General features: G+C 43.7%; 2 protein-coding genes across 3 annotated transcripts in view; one reads left to right on the forward strand and one right to left on the reverse strand.

Moving 5' to 3' along the window:
- The window catches only part of AGXT2 (alanine--glyoxylate aminotransferase 2), a 19,505-nt gene extending 397 nt beyond the window's left edge, over positions 1–19,108 (forward strand). Inside the window, exons 2-13 of the mRNA XM_014526078.2 lie at positions 2,067–2,251; positions 2,513–2,636; positions 4,659–4,753; positions 6,503–6,596; positions 8,257–8,350; positions 10,342–10,442; positions 11,156–11,248; positions 12,915–13,047; positions 14,786–14,874; positions 16,018–16,167; positions 16,508–16,606; positions 17,683–19,108. Of these exons, the coding sequence (XP_014381564.1) occupies positions 2,067–2,251; positions 2,513–2,636; positions 4,659–4,753; positions 6,503–6,596; positions 8,257–8,350; positions 10,342–10,442; positions 11,156–11,248; positions 12,915–13,047; positions 14,786–14,874; positions 16,018–16,167; positions 16,508–16,606; positions 17,683–17,793 (1,368 nt within the window). The 3' untranslated portion in view covers positions 17,794–19,108. The remainder of the gene's footprint in view (positions 1–2,066; positions 2,252–2,512; positions 2,637–4,658; positions 4,754–6,502; positions 6,597–8,256; positions 8,351–10,341; positions 10,443–11,155; positions 11,249–12,914; positions 13,048–14,785; positions 14,875–16,017; positions 16,168–16,507; positions 16,607–17,682) is intronic.
- A 284-nt stretch (positions 19,109–19,392) lies between these two features.
- The window catches only part of DNAJC21 (DnaJ heat shock protein family (Hsp40) member C21), a 21,351-nt gene continuing 19,860 nt past the window's right edge, over positions 19,393–20,883 (reverse strand). For both annotated transcript variants that reach the window (XM_025192629.1, XM_025192630.1), the window contains exon 11: positions 19,393–19,866. In XM_025192629.1, the coding sequence (XP_025048414.1) occupies positions 19,702–19,866 (165 nt within the window). In that variant the 3' untranslated portion in view covers positions 19,393–19,701. The remainder of the gene's footprint in view (positions 19,867–20,883) is intronic.

Genomic DNA, 20,883 nt, shown 5'->3' on the forward strand with positions numbered 1-20,883 from the left:
GCAGGACCTCTGTGAAGTGAGGCACTGGTAAGCATCAGATCAGGTCAAGGCTGTCATCATCCCATGAGAGATCTCGCACATGCTCTGTGGTATGGCACCACGTGCTGGGACTCAGAAGTGTGGAGTGAGTGTTTTGTAGCTGTAGGAAGACTAGGTTAAGGAAATGTATTTCGTTTTCAGTTGATGGCAGGATTCAGGAGGACTCGAATACCCATGTATTGGGGTCAGTTGCGAAGAAAGCGCTGTGTGCTGTACTCTGTGCTCATGAGTATCGCCCTGTTTGGGGAGCTGCGTTTCCTCGGCAGTCTCTCTTGCAGGGCAAAGTCAAGCAAGCCAATGCCCTCTTGGGGTCTTAGAAGTGAGTGTTGTCTTTTATCCCCCCTCTGTGGATATTCTGCGTGGCAGCACAAAGAAGAGAAAGAAGTATGTTTTAGAGAGAATAAAACACAGCTGTCTCAGGAGTGGGGTTGTTTTTCATCCTACCCACATGGCAAGCTGGTTTTGAAAGGTGAAAGAGGGAGTCCGTTCAGTTGGACTGTTGTCATCCCACAGAAGCTGAACTGGTTTCAGGCTATGAAGGGGCTGGACTCGGCTGGTAAAAGGAGGAGAGTTAAGAGAGTTGATTCCTTATGCCATCCTGTGTCAGTAGTCCTCAACCCTTTTAGACTCAAGGCACCTATTGTTAAACCCAAGACACCCCTTGGAAAATGCCAGCTCTTAATTTTTACTCATTTTTTGGCTACAGAAAGTTTTTTCTGTTACTACAACTCAGAAAGATCCCAGCAGGTCAGAATGGTTTTAGCGCTATGAATTCCTATATGAATCTGTAGGTTTATTTTGTGAATCATTTTCATGGCACCCTTGACAGTATCTCTGTGGCGACCTGGATGAATATCACTGGCCTTTGTGCTAAGCTGACTCTGGGCGAGAGAAAATTAGGATCAGATCCATAAAAGAATTTGTGTGGCACTGCTTCGTGGCAGCATACCGAACCCCCAGACTCGTTGGGGAGCAGGGAGTCGGGGGCTGATCTCTGCTTCTGCATTTTGCATTATTTAGTGGGTTGAATGCATGAAGGTTTTTGGCATCAGGGGCTGAACCCAGGACTCTACCCAGGTGCTATAATTTTGAAAGGAAAGAGTTGTGCCTAAGGGGGTTTCAGACTGTGCTTCTCAGTTTCACATAAGCACCTAACTCAGGGCTGGGTGTAGGTGCCAAAGTCTGGGAATTAGTCAATTTTTTGATCCTCCCCTCTTCCCTGTTGGCTGCCTTGTGTGTTCAGTTCCTCCACCCTCCAGCATGCTGTTTTTTATTAATCCCCTCCCCAGGCATCTAACTCTGCAGTTGGTTAATTCCTCTTCTGGAGGCACCAGAAGACAAGGGCAGCACAACACTGAAAAGTAGCTGCCACAGTATTTAAAGTTGCCAAGCTTAAGTCCCTTTGATCTGGACCTAAATTCCTAGAGAGGGAAGGTAGCACTGACCTGAGTTCTTACACAGCCTCACTCCTTGCAATACACAGTGGGTAAAACACACAGTAAAAAGCATGACCTCAATGTGGTGGTGGTAAAGGTCCCTCCTGTGAGAACAGCTTAACCTAAACTAATGTTTCTATTAATATACTAAGCTGGTGCCTATCACACAATGAGACCATAAATTCACATGCTTTTCTCACCCAAGCCATAGTAGTTCATCTGTTCTATTGCCAACAGGTATTGCACATTTGGATGGCAGTTGTGACAGATGGTTTGCGCATTAGCTGTTCAGCATGTTTGTTAAAAAAACAATCCACTACAACTTTCCAAATGGGTGCTTCTCCATCCTCTGTATATCAGAATATGAATCCATCTGATACCTTTTTTAATTGATGTGCTTTAAAGATAAAATCAGTACAAAATAACAACCTTGTTCTGCATAATGGAATTGCAGAAGTTTATGGAGACTAGTTGTGTATCAGTGTTTATTTTCATATTTTAGTTAAGTGAACAAATTGTAATGTGTTGATGTGGCAAAGCTGAAACCTTTAGAGAAAGGGAAAAGAATAACGATTTTTTTACAACATGCAGTCTTATCCCTATGACCATATGCTGAAGATCCGCAAACAAAATCTCTCTCCCTCACTGGCAACATATTACAAGAAACCATTGCTACTACATCAGGGACATATGCAGTGGCTGTTTGATTATGAAGGAAGACGATACCTTGATCTCTTTGCTGGAATTGTGACTGTCAGTGTTGGTCACTGTCACCCGTAAGTATGTTATCATTTGAGTCACTGGCTAATACAGAAATATACTGTTCTATTTTGTTCAGTGTGTAGCACCATATATCCAAAGGCAGAATATAGCTTTTTGTACTTTGGCATTTCATTTCTATGTTTAAAACAATAGCGGTGATCCTTTGGAGAATGGGTTCATTCATTCCTTCATGTGGCAGTTTAGAAATTACCAGAATTTTAAGAATTAAAAATGTAGTGGATTAATTACTCTGTGTGTGTTTTGATTACATGCAGGAAGGTAACCGCAGCTGCCCAAAAACAGCTTGGTCGTCTTTGGCACACAACCAGCATCTACATGCATCCATCAATCCAGGAATATGCAGAGAAGCTGACGGTACTTCTCCCTGATCCGCTTAAGGTACCTTAGTTCTAACAGGGTGGCTGGCTGCTAAGTATGGATGAAGAGAGATACAGTATATGAGACACAAAATAACACAGTATCAAACTCTGAGCCTCATTTCATATCCCCAGAAAGAGTATAAACCTTCAGCTGAAGAGAAAAAAATGACAATTCTCAAGACATGCTGAACTTTACTATGAACCTAGACTGGCACAAGTATGAGAGAGAGGTAGTTAGCTGTATTAGTCCTAAGTCAGGCAGGTGATGGGGTAGATCTGCACCTTACAGACTAAATCAGAGATGCATAAGAATATGCATAAGCTTATGTACCTCTGTTTAGTTAAGGTGCAAATCTACCCTGCCTTCTACATGTGGAAAATCCTGCATTGTCCGTACCACGTAAAGTTCTGCTTTGCGTCATTTTTAATTTCAGATTTCACCATACTGGGGCACTGCCAATTCAGAAACAGTCATAACTCTGAAAATATGTTTTCCCTTTTATTACAAGCATTGTGTAAACTACTTGAATTCAGAATAATTGGTGTTGGGGGGAAGCATTTTCATTGCATTTGCTTTTCACACTTTACAGCATTCTATTTGTAGTTGGCTTCACTGACTATTTCCCTGTATAGTCCATTAGACTCATGTAAAGAGAGCACACTGTCCTCTGTGCAACAATAGGCGGGGAAAAAGTTTAAAATCCTCTTAAAAGATGGCTAGGGCACTCAGGATCAGGACTTACACCTGAAACTACTTTAAACCTTTTTCTGTAAAGAAATTACTTGAGGAGGGATAACATTTTGAAGCACCAGAGTAACTTATGCATTTTAGACTATTTAAAGTTAGTAGGACTTAAGCTTTCAAATTACATGCATGGGTTTAAAAAAATTAACCAAGTTGCTTAGATCCCTCACAGGATGCCTGAATGGTGTCCCCTTAAAACTCTAACCTCCCATTGTCCAAACACTGCTTACCTTTTTTTTCTCCTCCTCTACCCTCCCTATTTGGTAACTAATCTGCAAGACTATTTACGATCGCCTTTGCTGCTGTTGTGGTTCCATCTACCCTCTGCATCTGAGGGCCTTGTCACATGTCACACTTAGGATGTTAACTGCACTTAAAACATCCGCATCTGCATGTTCAAGCAGTTAAATGTGCACTAAGTGCAATCGTATCATAGCAACGTTAGGACTTTTCATACAAGAAGTAACTCCAGATTGTATTAAGTAACATGTGTTCAGCTCTTGTTAGACCACTCCAGAGATACTAGTAGGTATTTGTGGTCCTCACCCAGCTGTGACATCAGCCAGGAACCCCTCAGCTCTACCAAGCCTCCGCTGTTGATCCCAGCTCCTGCAGTGCACCAGAGCCACTTCACAACCCGTTGCAGTGTCGGGGTGGGACTGACAATCAGCTGACATAATAGCAGCAGAGTCTTGAACCAGCCCTGGTGCAGTACCTGACAATCCGTGATCTGTGTGTATTCGAGATAGTAGTAAACATTACCATGCAACTGCTCAGAACATTTTCTAACTTTTAATGTTACAGTAATGCTAACTGCAGTCTAAATAAAATGCATGCTAAGTATCCTGTGCAACAGGGCCCTGAGTCATATATACCTGGGAGTACACAATTTAATTCTTCCATTTTAATGTTTGTGTTTTAATTCCACTTCATCTTTGTCCACATTTCCCCTCCTGAGCAGCTATAACAGTCTGTAGAGCATGCACTCCCTCCATGAAAGGGCATTCTGTCCACCACCCTGTATGTGCAACACATGAGCAACACTGAGTTGATTTCAGTGAGCAGCTCCTTGCATCTGTTCTAGGATCTTGCTCCAAGTGCTGTGAGATTTGTTTGAAATATGTATCTGTCTTGCATTGCATAAGCAGAGGCATCAGATATTCCAAACTCTCTTTGCAGACAAAATGCAGTAGAAATTGATGTTTAAACAGCTGTGTTCAGTTTGATTGATTGGCCCTTGTAAAACAAAGTTAATATTTGATTGTTGAGATCAATATGAAATTTGTCCTTCCATAGGTGGTTTACCTGACCAACAGTGGGTCAGAAGCCAATGATTTGGCAATGTTCATGGCAAGGCTTTATACTCGTAACTTTGACATCATCTGTTTCAGGTAATCATAATACATTTTATGAATTCCATTTGCATAACCATGCACATAACGCAGGAAATAAAAGGGACTTTATTAACCCAGAATCTGTCATTGAAGTATTTGAATTAATAAATGTGACTGCTAGTTTAGTTTAAAGACTTAGTAACCATTGGGAGCTGAAGTGCTCCTTGTGTATTAGGACTGCTCCATGTACAAACCACTTGCCCATCTATTGCCTATACTTTCTATTATTCTTTATGGCAGTGGTTCTCAACTTTTTTAAACTCGAGGCATTCCTTATCAGATTTAAGGTACTGCTCAACCTTTAATTTTCTGTCATTTTTTTTGGCTCCAGATGAATAATAGAGCAATTTTTCTGCTGCAAATAACTCGGACCACAACAGGGCAGAGTGTTTCTAATAACCAGGTCCCCTCTACACATTACCGTTATTGTGCAATTAACTGAGACCAGCTTCACATACAAAATCCTTATCGTTATCACTTGCAGTGAGTGAAAGAGATTTTCACAGGCTGCTTGGGGGGCATGAAGCCAAGTTCACAGCCTTGTTGTGGTGAGCCTGCCCCTGTGCATGAAGCAAACTTCACAGCCTTGTTGTGGTGAGCCTGCCCCTTGCTGCTGATTGGTTGAGGGGCCCTGATGGCCCTGCCCCTCGGCATTGATTGACAGAGAGGGCTGTCTAGCGTGTGGCCCCTCCTCTCACTGCTGATTGGTTGAACCAAAAAGCAATGCAAGCTGTTATTCCTCTTTCCTTCCTAGCAGCCTGTTTTGTGCACGTGTAGCCGTGCACGTGGTGCAATGTCTTTGTTGCACAAGAAAAGCTATGCCGCGATTAACATAACATATAAAGCTGCCCTGGGTTCCTGTGTTTACCTTCTGAATCATGTTTGCATGCCTAACAGTGCCAACACTGCTTGGCACCCCATAGCACCCCTGAAGGGATCTCAAGGCATTCCCTGGTTGAGCATTGCTGCATTAAGGAGCGTGCTTATAATGTTTTAATCTTAAAAAAACTTAATCTTTTTGGTCAGAGACAATATGCAAAAGCACCCAGCTTTGCATCTGTTCTGCTCAGAGCAAGGTTTTGAGATCCACCGAATATAGTAATTCCTATGAATAAGCTGTAAATTGTGTATGAATAAAATATCACCCCAAACTGAGTGGAAATATCTGCTTAGGAGGGAAGAGGTGCCCAAGATTAAAAAAGCAGGGGTGTTTGCTGCCCAAGGTTCAGATGCACAGGTACAGCTGTATGAAGAAGCTCTCATAGCACCTGCCTGTATTACCGCTGGTCAGTATGTCTAAGCCAGGGGTGGGGAAAATGTGGCCCACGGGCCGGATGTGGCCCGCCAGGCCATTCTGTCTGGCCTGCGGGGCCCCTAAAAAATCTAGAAAGTTAATATTTATCTGCCTGTGGCTGCGTGTCATGCGGCCCTTGATGCCTTGTCAAAACTCAGTAAGCGGCCCTCTGCCCAAAATAATTGCCTGCCCCGCTAACTTCTCACCAAAATGAGCGCTTAGTTACAAATCCAGAGCTAATTAGCATTCAAGTCTGCCTTAAAGCAATAAATGGTGGAAGGATTGTTTATTTGTATTGCATCCAGAAATGCCCCCACTTCACCAGGTTGTCTGCTCTTTTTCTCTACCCAGAGAGCAGGAGCAAGCTCTGTAGGAATGAGTGCAGCTGTTTCCACTTAAACCTCACATGACATCCAAAGGAAATGAGCATGTGCTTTGTTCTGTTCCCACAGAGGAGGATACCATGGAGGCAGCCCTTACACGCAGGGTGTGACATCCATCAGATCTTATAAGCATGGTGTCGCCAACGGCTTTGGCTGCCCAACAGTGAGGTTTTTAATGTTTTATATCTGTCTTAGCCACTGAATAAGAGTGCTCATTTGCCTGAATGTGATAAAATGTACTTAATGCCTTACATCATCAAAATACAGTTCAGATGTTAACTAGTAAGGAGGATGTGCTGGGCCTGAGTCTGCTTGGTCATTTGCATAAGTACAGAGTGGGCACATCTATACATGTGGTGGACTGCGTGGTTGTTACACTACTGCACAGTAGATCGTTGCTACCGCATAGTAGCAGCTAAAATAACCATGCAGTGATGGGACTGCGCAGTCATTCAGTACTTGCTTAAGTGGTGTTATTGTGCAGTCTTGTCACTGCATGGTTATTTTAGTTGCTGTTATAAAGTAGCAACAATCTACTGCGTAGTGTTGCCATCACAGTTTGTGCCTGGTGACACTACGTTGCCATAGCAATGAGCTATGGTGATGTAGGATCTTGTGTAGATGCACGCACATGCCCAGTGAGTGGGGAAAAATGCTACCAGCTCAGAATGGAAGTGTTGTGCCCCCACTTTGCCCTAATTTTGCCTGGGTATAAAAGCTGCAAGAGGGGTAAGGCAGTAGCACATAAGGCCCCAAGCCCAAGTTTATTAGGACACCTGATAAAAATGATATAAAATAACCTCTTGTGGATTTCCCTCTGGATTGAAAACGCAATAAAAATGTATAGTAGCCCCTGCTAATATCTCTTTGCCCTGATGGCAGAAATGGCTAATGAAGACTGTTGACAGCTGGGATTGGCTAATTTAATCTACACTAGAAACCATCCTAGGTGCAAAATTGGCCCCAAGAAGGCTTCTTTGGCATCCACTCCCTCCCCTGACCTCTCAGCTCTTTGTTGCATCCATTTCTCAGACTGCAGCTGAGCTTCAGCCCAGAGTTTAAATGACTCTGCTGATGCCATTATTAGGGTTAAAAGTAGAACTCAGGTTTTTGGCCTATTGTCAGTCCACTGGACTGTACTGCCTCCCTGCAATATGCTGTCCTTTATCTAGTTTTGAATGCTTGGAATTCATAGAATCAAAGAGTAATAAAAAAGTTGGGCCACAAGGGACCTCAGGAGGGTGGCTAGACCCTATCTAAACCATCCCAGACAAATGGTTGCTAACCTATTCCTAAAACCCCACAGTCTACCCTGTTGCATGACTATAAGGCACATTAGCCCAAGGACAGCAAGACCACCCTAACCTCCCACAAAAGCAGGGGAACAAGGGCACTGTCAGTGTAGTGCCACTGCAAGGTTGTATGGACAAATTCAAAAGGTCAATTTTGGGCAACCATAATTGATTAATAAAACCAGTGAGCTGACTATCCCTACAGTAATCACTGAAGAACAGAATGATTTTAATTTCAAAGACTTGGATTCCTAGTCTAGTGCACTGCCTTCCTTCTGAGGTTGCAGACCCTTGCAGAAGTACATTTGACAAGTTGTTTTCAGACCGGTCAGTTGAATTGGATCTCCCATTTGACATCAGCAGATTTTTCATTTTCTGTATCAAAATTTCTTTCAAACAAAACCACATTATTGGAAGAACTGTTTTAATGTGTTTTAGGATTATTGCTTAAAATCTTTCATTGAACAATAGTTCTGTTCTCATTACTGACTTGTTTTGAAGGTCTGCAGCTATTTCTGTTCTTCTCCGTAGACAATGTTACCAGATGTTTTCCGTGGTCCCTGGGGAGGAAGCCATTGCCGAGATTCTCCAGTGCAAACTGTTCGGAAATGCAGCTGTTCTGCAGGTTAGTTGATGGCAAGGCATATGGTTGCTGTTAAGTGCAAAAGGAAAGATGGGACAGGAGAAGCTGAAACAACATCACCCAGGGACTCCCCTCCCTGCCAAGGCAGCATGCATTACACCGAGCCATCTTTACTCTGGCTTTCTCTCCACTTCAGGAAGTGGGCTGGAGAGTGTGGTAGGCAATGCCTACTCCATGGCCTGGTGATTAGCATGTTTTGCTGGAAAGCAAGAAATACAGTTCAGTTCTTCTCTGGGCAAGGAGGCCTAGAGCCTAGGTCTCTTGTTCCTTGGGCTAGTGCCCTACCCAGTAAGCTATAAGTGAAGAAGACATCCTTCTTTTCCTGCGCCCTCCCACTATTGTGGTTTTTCTGTGGCTAACACTTTAGGACTTACCTGATGCTATGCACATACCCAGGCAGTTCTGTTTCCTGCAGCTCCCTACGCCAGGGGGTGCTCAACCCGCAGTCCAGGGCTCCTTGGAATCTGGCCTGTGGGACTCCCCGAGGGTCAGGAAATTTGGTGGCGGAGGAAGAGCAGTGGCAGTTAATACTGCTATCCCTCCCTGCTCCAACCCATAAGTCCTGTGTGATGGGTTGGAGCTATGCCATGATTTCCCCCAAAAACTACAGATCAGGGCCAGGCCATGCTCTCTTCCTTCTGCCCAGCCAAGCTGGGGCCGCATCATGCCCCCTTCTTTCTGTGGGGTCAGGCCATGCCTCTCTCTCTGCACAGCTGGTTTGGGGGCAGGTCATACCCCCTTCCCCCTGTGGGGCTGGGCCATGCCCCCTTTCCTCCCACCTGGCCAGGTTGGGGCTAGGCTATGCCCCTTTCCTCCCACAGGGGCAGGCCATACCCCCTGCCCCTGTGAGGCTGGATTGGTGCCAGATTCAGTCCACTGGCCAGATCCAGCCTGTGGATGGACTGGGCCCTGCCCATGCAGCTTGCTGGACAAAAAGGTTGATCACCACTGACCTACATAGCTGCCTACTGAGGATGCTCAGAAGAGAAGTTCAGGGCAAGAGTGACTGTGTACTGTAACCTACATGCAAGTGCTAAAAATTGCAGTTATGAGGCCACATATGTGCCCTCTAGGGCAGGGGTTTCAGAGATGTAGCCCATGGGCTGAATCCAGCCTGTAGTGCCCCGTCATCCAGCCCGTGGTGCTGGCTGTGGGTTTTCGAATAGACCCACATGCCACGTGCAGTGCACACTGGGCTGGGTTGGGATGCATTCTGCACAAAACACCTGCACCGGGCCTGGCCAGGCTGAGCGCTGCACATGGGGCCAGTTTGCAGGCCTGATGCAGCCTACCAGGCTGGTCCTGCACCATTCACCTAGTCTGTGGACCAGCCCCATGCCATTCATCTGGCTCAAGGGGCCTGATGAGCTTGACACCAGTGCTCTAAGGTATAGACAGATCTAACAATGGTATCAACAGCAAAGGATGCCATAGGAGCTGTTAGGTTGGAACTGGTTCACCTGCATGATTCTCTAGTGATACAAGTGTAGCAAAACCTTAGACTTTACCTTGCTTCGTTTAGGGTCCAAGTTAGGATGATTTACCTAATTTGTATGTTAGGATCACGCAGCGATAACAGATAAAGCATAACAGCAGCTGTATGTTCCCAAGCAGCAGTTCCCCTGCTTCTTTTAAAGTAGCTAAAATGTACATTTATCCATATCCTTAGGCACATGAAAGGGGAGTAAACTTTGGCCATCAGTGTGCTTTGTTTGAGTGTTTGATGGAGTGTTATGAGTGCTTTGTTTTATGTTAACCTGTGATACCTCCTTCCTCCAAAAGGCTGGCTTTATGACCCAGACAGCATACCGGGGAAATGCAAAACTATTTATTAACTTCTGATAATTCACCTTCAATCTAGGAATGTTAAAAATACCTAAAAGCATGTTCTTATGTACATCCATGTAATGTTAGATTATTAATCTACGTGTCTGTCATTTCTAGTACACCATTCTTGTGTTCCTTCCACACAGGTCATTGTCATGCAAATGACCAGTACATCGAACAGTTCAAAGACACTCTGAATACTTGTGTGCCTAAGGGAATAGCTGGATTTATTGCCGAGTCAATCCAAGTAGGTGACTTACCACGTTCCATTCTAATTGTAACAGCACAGTATTGTATAGCACAAAGTACTCAAAAACAATGTGGTTGGTGGGCTCTGAATGTGAATACCGGCCAAAAACTGAGCTTTAGTATGCTCTGAACCACCTCACTCATTCAGAAGTGGGGCTGCAAAAGTGCAAACTGCTTAACTTACTGTCTACAAGACACCTCCTATGGAATTTTGGCACATTGAAGGTGGTGGGCTGAGCTATGGTTTTGTGGAGGTCATTGACACCTAGATGGTAGACTTAAATAACCAAGCACCTACAGGAAGATCTAGGCCAGCATTACCTCCAAATGATGCGGCAAGCTGGGTGTATTTGCATTGGGGCCATGTATACTAGAAGTCTCTGAGGCATAAATGGTGTGGGCTCATTAGCTTGAGAAGATTGACCCCATTGTCTGTCTCTTCTTTGCTGCCTCCTCGCTGTGTACATGTGTGTTATTCTTAGGCTGTTTTAGATGGGTAGTAGATTTTGGGGTTCACAAGACAGCTGCTCCCTCCATTTCAGCAATGCCTCTAAAGTCTAAACCAAGCCACCGCAGAATTCTCCAGATAACTTACTGACCACATTTTATTCTTAGATTCTCTGTCTTATAAGAACGTTGCTAGGTTTTAGGTTTGAAATAACGATCCTATCTCTGTTGCTGAAAACAATGCGTTTACGTATTTTTTGACAGGGTGTTAACGGAGCTGTTCAGTATCCTAAAAGTTTCCTAAAAGAAGCCTTTCAGTTAGTGCGAGAGAGAGAAGGCGTCTGTATTGCGGATGAAGTAAGTGTCCGTAGCTGCAAAAGTTCTTGGGAGTTTTGGAGAATTCTGCAAGGCCATTAGCCAGGCAAAGGCAAAATAATAGCCCAGTTGAAGGCCTGGAAGGAGTCCAAATCAGTGAAGGCCAACCTTTTTGGCAGGCATGCCACCTTAGCCCCACACCCTCCCCAAGTGCCACTCCCATCCCCTTCCCCTGCCTGAACTGCTGCTCTCCTTTCTGTTCCCTGCCCTGTGCTCCCTGCTCAATATGCTGCTCTGTTTTTTGTTTTCTTCCCTGTCTGCCATCGTGCTGCCTGTCTCCTCCCTAGTCTGCCAGGTATCACACGAAAAGGCTGCCTGTGTACTTGTGGTGCACATGCTGCAGATTGACCACCCTGCTCTAAAGTAAGTCTAGAGCAGGGGTTGGCAACATTTTTGGGCAGAGCATCAAAAACACCTGCAACCTCAATTTGTAAGATGGTGTGCCAGGGGCGGATGGCAGGGGATCTGCGAGGGGCCTGATCTTTGTTGTGGCAGCTGAGCCCCGGCCCCTTCTCCACTGTTTTCCCCAAGGCACGCATGCCAAGCAAAATGCCTTTGAGTGCCAGGCTCTGGCACCTGTGCCAGGGGTTGCCTACCCTGATCTAGAGTTTAGCAGCCTGAGCAGAGTGCAGCATTCCTAGCACAGGAGCCTCTGCGAGTCAGAGCTGGCACACATTATTCCCTAACTTTCTGAGCACTACGTTTCCTCATTTGTACTAAGCTGACAATTTCTGTTGCAAATTCATTGGATCTTATTCCCTGATTGTATAAATGGGTGGTGCTTCTTTGACTTCAACAGTTTCATTTCATCAGCAGAAAACATGATATTTAAATACTCCTACCAGTACTCATTTGAGGCCAGGTTTGGACTAGGAAAAGAATTGTTTTACATTTTTAGCTATTTCATTGCAGTATAGACAAAACCAGTGCTTGCAGAAGAGAACGTTTGAGGAGGATCTATCCCAAACCACCAGCAGATACCCTTTTAAATATAACTTTCTTAGTAAGACAGTTTGAGTTAATAGAAATGAACTATTAGAGAAACAGGGAGGCAACCTGGAAGTGAGTAAGAGAGACTGTGATGGATGCTAAATATACTGGCATAGTAAAATCCTGGTACAATTAGTGCAGTGACCCCTGGAGCTGCTTCTGAAAGCTAAGCATATGCAAGTCCCTATGACTTCAGTCTACCTAGATCTGTCTTAGGATAAGCACTGTAAGCTCTTTCATGTGAGAGAGCCTTTATACAGTTTTATGTAATAGAATTTATATGACTGCTTTTAGGTTTAAAATCTGCACCTACAGAAAAGTCACAGAAACGAACCCTCCAGATTGTGTGCTATGCCACTTTTCATTTGTAGCAGGTACAGTGTTTCTGTAAAGATAATGCATAATTAGTAACACATCTGTCAACAAAACTAAGTGTGGAAAATGTTTTGTACTGAAGTCAGTGTTTGTTAGAGGTAAAATAACCTGTGTGAAGCTAGTTGAAGAAGAATCCTGCTCAAATAAATGAAGTTTGCATTTAGATATTATGGTTACAAAGCAATGCGATAGGCAAGAACAGAAAGGCTCATAAATAGTACAAGCATTAAATAACTCTTGAAAAACAACTTGTAAGCAAATGTTTGTGTATTGCTCTTGCAAGGTACAGACAGGCTTTGGACGCACTGGCAGCCATTTCTGGGGATTTCAGACACATGATGTAATTCCTGACATCGTTACCATGGCAAAAGGAATTGGTAATGGCTTTCCAATGGCTGCTGTTGTAACGACAAGAGGTACAAATATTTCTTATTTTAAGACATGGGGTAGTTTGAATATAAAATATACTGTATACTCTTCCAATGGCTATGGAAACAATAATCTCAGCAAGTGCGTTTTAGAAATGAGATACGGATATATTCAATCTCAAAACAGGCTTTGGACATAAACAAGCCTGAATCTTGTTTCTCAGAGGTGTATGGAGGTAATAAAATTCACAGTCTGATCAGCCACATAATGATCTTAGCTACATCAGAGTAAAACCCCCAGGCATCAGTGCAATAACTAAGGTCATTGTAGAACTGGTAAGGGACCCCGAAACTCCTGCCCGAATTCACCTGCCTACTGAATAGATGCACTTCTGTTATACAAGATAGTATTCGGACAGCTGCTGAACTGCTGACTGGTCGGTACCCATGACCCAGTATGTTTAGCCCAGATCCATATCAGCTCTGTTGATGCTTTTATCTTAGGCTTCAGCATGCCTAAAAAGCATGTGCTTTGCACCAGGAGCTGATCCAGAAGGGCAGGGTGATGTTCCCAGGATCAGCATGTGATGCAGACTGCCATCCTGAGCACCCAGGGTTAATGAGCAGGAGATACCTAGGCTGAAGGGGAAGTGTGTGTTTGAACTCCTGTCCCTCCTCAGGACTTAGATGCCTTCATCCTCTTTCGATCCAGGCCATGTTTGATTTGATAGCAGGTGTTCAGCTAGCGCCTACTTCTGCATAGTAGCCTAGTATAGCAGTACTCAACCTTCAGCCTGCGGGCAAGATCTGGCCTGTAAATCTGTCTCTCATGCAGAAATTTTGCAGTGGTGGAGTTGTGGCAATTAATGCTGCCACTACTTCCCCCGCCACCAAATTTCTAAGCCCTGTGACCAGAAGTCACGGCCCCGTGCACTAGATCAGGCTGGCTTGCAGACGTGGGGACAGTGTGGCAGGTCTGATCCAGTGTGTGCAGGGCCACATGCTGGACTGTGCCCCTACTGGGTGAGGCCCACAAACCAATCCTATGCACCAGCTCTGGCCCATGGACTGACCCTGCACCACCCTCCATCCAGCCTGCAATGCAGAAAGGTTGAGCACCACTAGCCTAATGGGAGATCTGGGTGCTAGCCTGTCCAGAGCCTGACAGGATGCAGGAGTGCCCTACTGAGCCTGCCACTTCCTGGGTGAATGCTCTCATCACTAGAAAAGATGGGCCCTCCCCCAGCAAATGGTTGCAGCAATTTGTACTGAATTCAGCACCATCAGTAAGCATTAGGAGTTGTCAGAGCCCAGCTAATAGCGTGGGGTGTGGTCTGGGCAGGCTCCCAGCTCCATTCTGGATCACGCTGGAGCTCCGGCAGGAGTTGGGTGTTTCCGTTCTCAGACTTGGGCATTCCTTTTGTGGCTGCTGCAATAGGGACATTCCTGATTGCTTTCCCTGGTAAGGGCACCTCAATTCTACTTCACTCCTATTTAAGCTCTAATTTATCTGGTACTTAACATCTACTGAAAATAGCAGAGAATCCATAACTCATCAAAATTCACCTCTAAACCCCACTGCCCATTTTCTGAAATGTTTGTCCTATTTTTTTTTCAAATCAGTTACTGAGAATCTAACACCTTCTTCTCCTTTTGCCTGAAATTAAATAGAAAGAATGAGGCACGAGATGTATTGCTGTTTCAGTTGTAAACTAGAGCTGATGAGTACAAGCAACAGGCAGGCAATGGTGAGGGAGGAAATCAATGAATGTGCTTTTTCTTTTAGAGATTGCAAACTCCTTGGCTCAAAACCTTCACTTTAATACATTTGGAGGAAACCCTGTGGCCTGTGTAGTTGGATCTGCAGTGCTTGATGTAAGAAGCATATTACAGTGATATGTTCTGAGTGCCTTACGCTGTTTGCAAAATGCTATGGCAGAGACTGTGGCAAGACTCCTTTACGCTGCTGGGACTTTCAATAGTTACACAAGAGGGAAAATTTAAATATTAATTTAAGACCACGAACATTAATTTTTCTGATTGTCCATTTATTGAATTTGAATCTTCACTCTAGTGCTGTAGCAGGGCTAAGATTTTGTCTTGCAATACTGTGCATCCCTATATTAACACCTTCAGTCTTCCTGAAGCCTCATTTCAAAACTAATTAATGTCTGTCCGCTGTATCACCAGGGTTGCTACATCTAGTCCCTTATTACTCCCTTCTTTAATAGAACTCTTTTCCCTAGAACAGACTGCTGTCCTGACTCGCTAGTGAAGCAGCAGCGTCCACTTGAAAAACTAGAATAGCCAGACTGTCAACAGCTTTGTTTACCAGCTGGAGTGAGTGTTACATGGGTGTCCCAGATCATCTTGTGTGCTTAGCCAAGTTTCTCAAAACCTGAGCTAGATTAACAAACTATGAATAAAAAAAATACAAGTTTTGGCATCTCTAGCTGCAAGCTTCCTCCTTCCCCCTCCATCTCTTTCACAAAGCAAATTTTCAATGTATAAAGTGGTTGATGTATGTCAATAATTAAATACAATAAGTTTGTGTTACCAGCTGGGGGAAGCTAGAAATAAGACAAATTCATTTTAATTCACTCTTACTATTAAAGATTTCTCTATATACTTTAAATGTAAGTGGTTGTCAGGAACCTTTAGAAAGCAGAATAGACTTATGCTGTAAGTACATACATAGCTTGATGCTGATATGACATGAGAAAGGAGAGTTGAACTATACTAGAAGACTTTTACAATGATCAAAATTCATATATAAAACTCACACTGACTGACTTAGGCAAATAAATAATGGGAAAAAAGAAGCAGTGTATGCTCGACAAGTGCAGATTGCTATTCCAGTATTTTCTAACATGCTAGTGGAGGTAGAACTTTGCATTATTAGCCTGCTGTGTCTTTGCTAAGGGAAATAGAGATGGCTGTTGCACATTAGGTGCAGGGGAGTCCAATTTTAGATTTAATCCTTTTTCTTCAACTTGGATGTCTGTCATTTCTAACCAGGCCATTGTAGAAGATGGTCTACAAAAGAACAGTGAAGAAGTGGGGACTTACATGCTGTTGGAGTTAGCCAAAGTGCGGGATAAGTTTGAGATCATTGGAGACGTCCGTGGCAAAGGACTCATGATTGGAATAGAAATGGTGAAGGACAAGGTCAGTAATAGGGCTCATGCCCTGTGATTTACAACAGTGCTAAAGCTCTACCTTCATGGGCCACGTGGCCACAAGAAACTGTTCCTCTTAAAAAGAATCCATAGAACAGGTGACAACGTTGCACTTACTAAAAGTGAGTTAGACGATTCAAAGTCCCAAAATGCATCACAGATTTTTAATACGCTGCAAAACAGCACTTGTGTCTTTATTTGAAATTGGGTAATTGCATCCTAATAGATAGACACGCAGACTTTTCACTGGGGTTGGTCAATGCAACACTTGTGCCTCATGGATTTAATCTACTCAAATAATATAAAAGCTAAATGGTCTCTCTTCACAGGATGGTCGTCAGCCTCTTCCCACGGAAGAGATGAATCAGATCTGGGAAGACTGCAAAGACATGGGAGTATTGATTGGCAAAGGAGGAATTTATGGTCAGGTACAGGAGCCTCTAATGTACAACTGGAGCTTAAAAGTTATGATATAGTCTAAGTCGTGCTGTAGTCCATGTGCAAGTAGCAGCAGGTAGGATTAGGCTTTACTGAGTGGAATTGCAAGTATAGGAATGATTTAGGACTGGACCCAAAACAAGGGATTTGGAAGCCCCAGTGCTGAACATTGCAGTATTTAAACTTTAGTCACCACCTCCCAGTCAGACTCCTGAACCTTGACTTACTGGGACAGGAACCAAAATAATCAGCCCCTTGAGCCCTCCAACAGGAAACTGCTGAGAAGCACGTCATGAATCCTACCCTTCCCTAGGGCTTATATGCCTTACTCGGCCCTTCACTGCACTTGGCCTAGACACCTTTAGGAAAATGGAGCCAGGGTCACTTTTTCCAAGTGATAGATGTGCTGTTGCTATTACTCCTATTAACCCAGTGGTTAGGAATATTTATGTAGGTTGTGGGAGATCTAAGTTCAGTTTTTCCTTAGCCTGTTGGGACTCAAATCCACCTCCCAGAGAGTGCCCTAAATACCACACTAAGGTATTAGGGAGGCACTGATGCCACCACATTTTCTGGTCAAGCCCAGTGTTTGTTCTCCAAGTCAGGCTACAAGACTGAATTGCTCAGGAGACTTAAGGGAAGAATCAGTTTGGGACGAGGTACAAATTGATGTTGGCTGCTTACAGAGGGGGGAGCACCTTGAGATAAAAACTTCATTTTCTGCTGTTTAGTTGCAGCTCAGAATGCTTCAGAACAGAAACAGGAATTTCTACTAAACTCATGTGTTACACAATCAGTTTCCCCCCTTAGAGCAAATACATTTTGCATTAACCACCATACCCATCTTGTGCCTGTACTCTTAAATCAGCCTTAAGAGTGAAAGACTAAATGAAATTAATTTATTTTACATGTCAGTCAAGCTATCCTTAGGCTTGAATGGATATTATTATTACTGGTAATCTGTAAGAAGACTGGCATGTTACTTATTCCTGATTATATTGGAATGCAGGGGTAGTTTTACTGGGTGACTGTGCATCAAATGTTCATCAAAACTTTCTCTCTTCAGACCTTCAGAATTAAACCACCAATGTGCATCACTAAGCAAGATGCAGACTTTGCATTGGAAGTATTTCATGCTGCACTAATGAGATACATGGAAAGAAAAGCTGCAAAATAGACTCTAAACAGTTCCCTTGCATCAGATGAAGCTTGGGTATTTAGTGCGCACATAAATCAATACTCTGGAATGGCCCTGCAATCTGCAGGAAAGTCACTGGATGAAGAAAATGAGACCTTATTACACTGAGCACTTTGTGAATTTAAATGATTTCGGAAGATTCCTTAATTTGGTGGCTAAACAACAACTCACTCTTACTCTAATGTCCTGTATCACAAGAGCAGTTTTGCCTGTTGTGAACACACACAGCCAAATGAGTTATTAATTAGTGCCTTCCCAGTCAACTGGGAGTAGAGTACCTGCAAGACTAATCTCTCATCCCAGCTTTGGCAGCAAACCAGTGACTGACAATTCATACCATCAGTACTGAGCAGGGAGCCTTCAGGCAGGGCCTGTCTTTAGTTACAGTACTGGCTGTCAAGCATCTTAAATTTTAAGTTCAAGCTGTGGCGATTTCCCCCTCCAATCCAACTTTAATCCTGGCAACTCAGCTCGGAAGGAGCTGATGGAATTCTGGCTGCAACGTTGAGTCGACTCGAAGATGACATGCAGAGATTTACTTTCTACAGTGACATTGCTGAGTCACTAATGACTTCATTGAATTTTAAGCTCTGGTGCTTTTAGATAGACTTCCTTTAGTAGATTTTAGCATTAGATTTTTGTTCCTGGAACAGATGTGCTTCTACACCAGCAAACTAAAAGTGATTACCCTTCCGTTTCAATGAAAAGCCTCAACGGTGTGGCTGCAAAGTGAAGAAATGGTAACAAGTCCCTGTTTTCCCATTCAAGGAGACCAGCATCACACAACAAACCATTTAACTCCTGTAATGATACCTATCAAGAGCCTAATTTTCCTCTACGTAGTAGGAAATAGCTGTAGCAGCAAAACAGAGGCAGAACAGAGCGTACTCAGGTTCTACCGCCAGTTGTTGCTATTGGGCTGCAGGGCGCAGAGTTTCTGTGAAACCCTCTGAGACGATGAAGCCACATAAGATGATGCCTACCTCAGAACTCGCCCCGAACGCTGTCTCCCACAGCCGTCTTCCCTCTACTCTCACTGGCAGCAGCTCCGAGTTGTGTCTGCACCCCTGCTTCACATAGCCAGGACAACCATCCACAGCTGGTGAAACAAAGTGCTGTGCTCCCCTGTACAAACATGGGTAAGGAGTTCAGTAGTGTTTGCCATGAGGTACCTACTGCAAGACTTCTAATAAACATCCTGCCTACTGACCAAGGATGCTGCATTTGCAAATTACACATTACGAATGTTAGCCCCCACACAAAAATCACTTTTTGGTCCAATAAAGGCATCATACTGACCTTATGTGTTGCATTTCTTTGTAATTCTGCCTTTACAGTTTAGAGATGAACTAGCCATAAAGAGAAGTTGGGCCTTTACCCATAAGCAGCTCTTTAATTTATATTTCAAGACAAATAAAGGAGCACAGCAAGATTTGAACTGTAACAAAATACAGGCCAGTTTGGGCTTTCTAATATTTGTATATGGGTCTAAAACAAGCAGATGATTAAAGACAGTTCATTTGCTTCCCATCTCATCATATTCATGAAATTAGCTCTGTAAAATAAAGAGCACAATAGAAGTGTTAAAATAATTTATTTCTTCCCCCTGTACATTTTTAGTGATAGAGTCCAGCAAATATTCAGGAAGAGCAGCCTGTAGATGTCAGCTTCTCAAGACTTTAAAGTCCCTGGAACGGCCTCTGAAAATTCAGTTAAATGTTGGTAAAAAAAATAAACACCACTTTCTGCACAGGATAAAAATGCTTTTCCATTCTGCAAGTTTAGCCAGGCCCTTTAATTCAGATTACAAGACACTGACGCCTTTTGGTTCTGAATGGGTTTTGCGAGTATCTGTGTTTGATTGTCCAAAGGCTGCCAGCCAAAGTCCTATCTGTTTTTACGTTTTTCTTTTTTGCTTCTGGCATTCACAGCTCCATTCAGAGTTGGTGCTTGCACTGCTTTTGCGTGGCCTGTGGCCTTTAAGTGTTCAAACAGCTTATTCCGAGACTGAAATTCACAATTGCAGGTTACACAGTGGATGGGACCTTCATTCTAATATATATATAAAAAAAATTACATGTCAGTACACACTGAAGAGTAGAGGGTAGTATTTTATCCTTTTAATAGTATTTATCATTTTAAGCATTTTATATGCACCAGGCTTTTAACAGAAAAAGGTAAATATTTAACAAATAGTTTGGTTCTGAACTACATTACTCATTCCAGTCAGAATGGGGAATTGTACCATGGAACACTATCCTAAAGTCACTTCACAGGGGCTCTGCTCTGCATCCTAATGCCAGAAAGAAACCTGTACAGTGTAAGGATCTGCAACAAACTAGGAAAACTGATCTGGACCTTCTTCTCCCCTAAGACTGAAAATAAGCTTTGCCCTGGCTTTCCCTTAGCTCTGGGTGAGGATATATCAACGGTTACTAGGGCTGCGTGAAGCTTCAGTCACTGATCCGATTTGGTGGAGATTCGGCTTGATTCAGTGGCCAAATCTCCAAATCTAATCAGGAGACCATTTCATCTCTCTGAATCGAATCAGAACCTTCCAAATCGATTCGGACCAGGTGGCTTGTGAATGCCATTCGGACCAGGTGGCGTGTTAATGCCGAGATGCTGGGGCAGATGGAGCATCCCACGGGAGCAGGGGGAGGGGGGGGCTCCAGTGCGCTCGGTAGCACTTCTGGTCCACTGCAGAGCGCGTGGGAACCCCACCCGCCGGCAACTGGTGCCTCCTGGGACATAAAGCTGTGTCTATGGCCAAATCACTGGTTCTCCAAATCAGAATTGAATCTTCAGATTTAGATTTGGCCGAAATGAATCAGGACAGTGATCTGAATCAACAAATTGAATCGCTGTCCCCTGAATTGGGTCGAATCCAAAATCGAATACGGCCCGCTTTGCACACCCCTAATACACTGGAAATAACAGTAACCATTTACTGTTGCATTTTATTTTCACAAGCAGGAAAGATGGTTTGTAGGTCTCAATTCAGAAAGTTAATAGATTTGATGAGAAGTGAGGAGACTTCTCCATTTTCGTTGTTGACGCATACAGGTA

This window comes from Alligator sinensis, unplaced genomic scaffold (assembly GCF_000455745.1).
Source record: "Alligator sinensis unplaced genomic scaffold, ASM45574v1 scaffold536_1, whole genome shotgun sequence".
NCBI lineage: Eukaryota > Metazoa > Chordata > Crocodylia > Alligatoridae > Alligator > Alligator sinensis.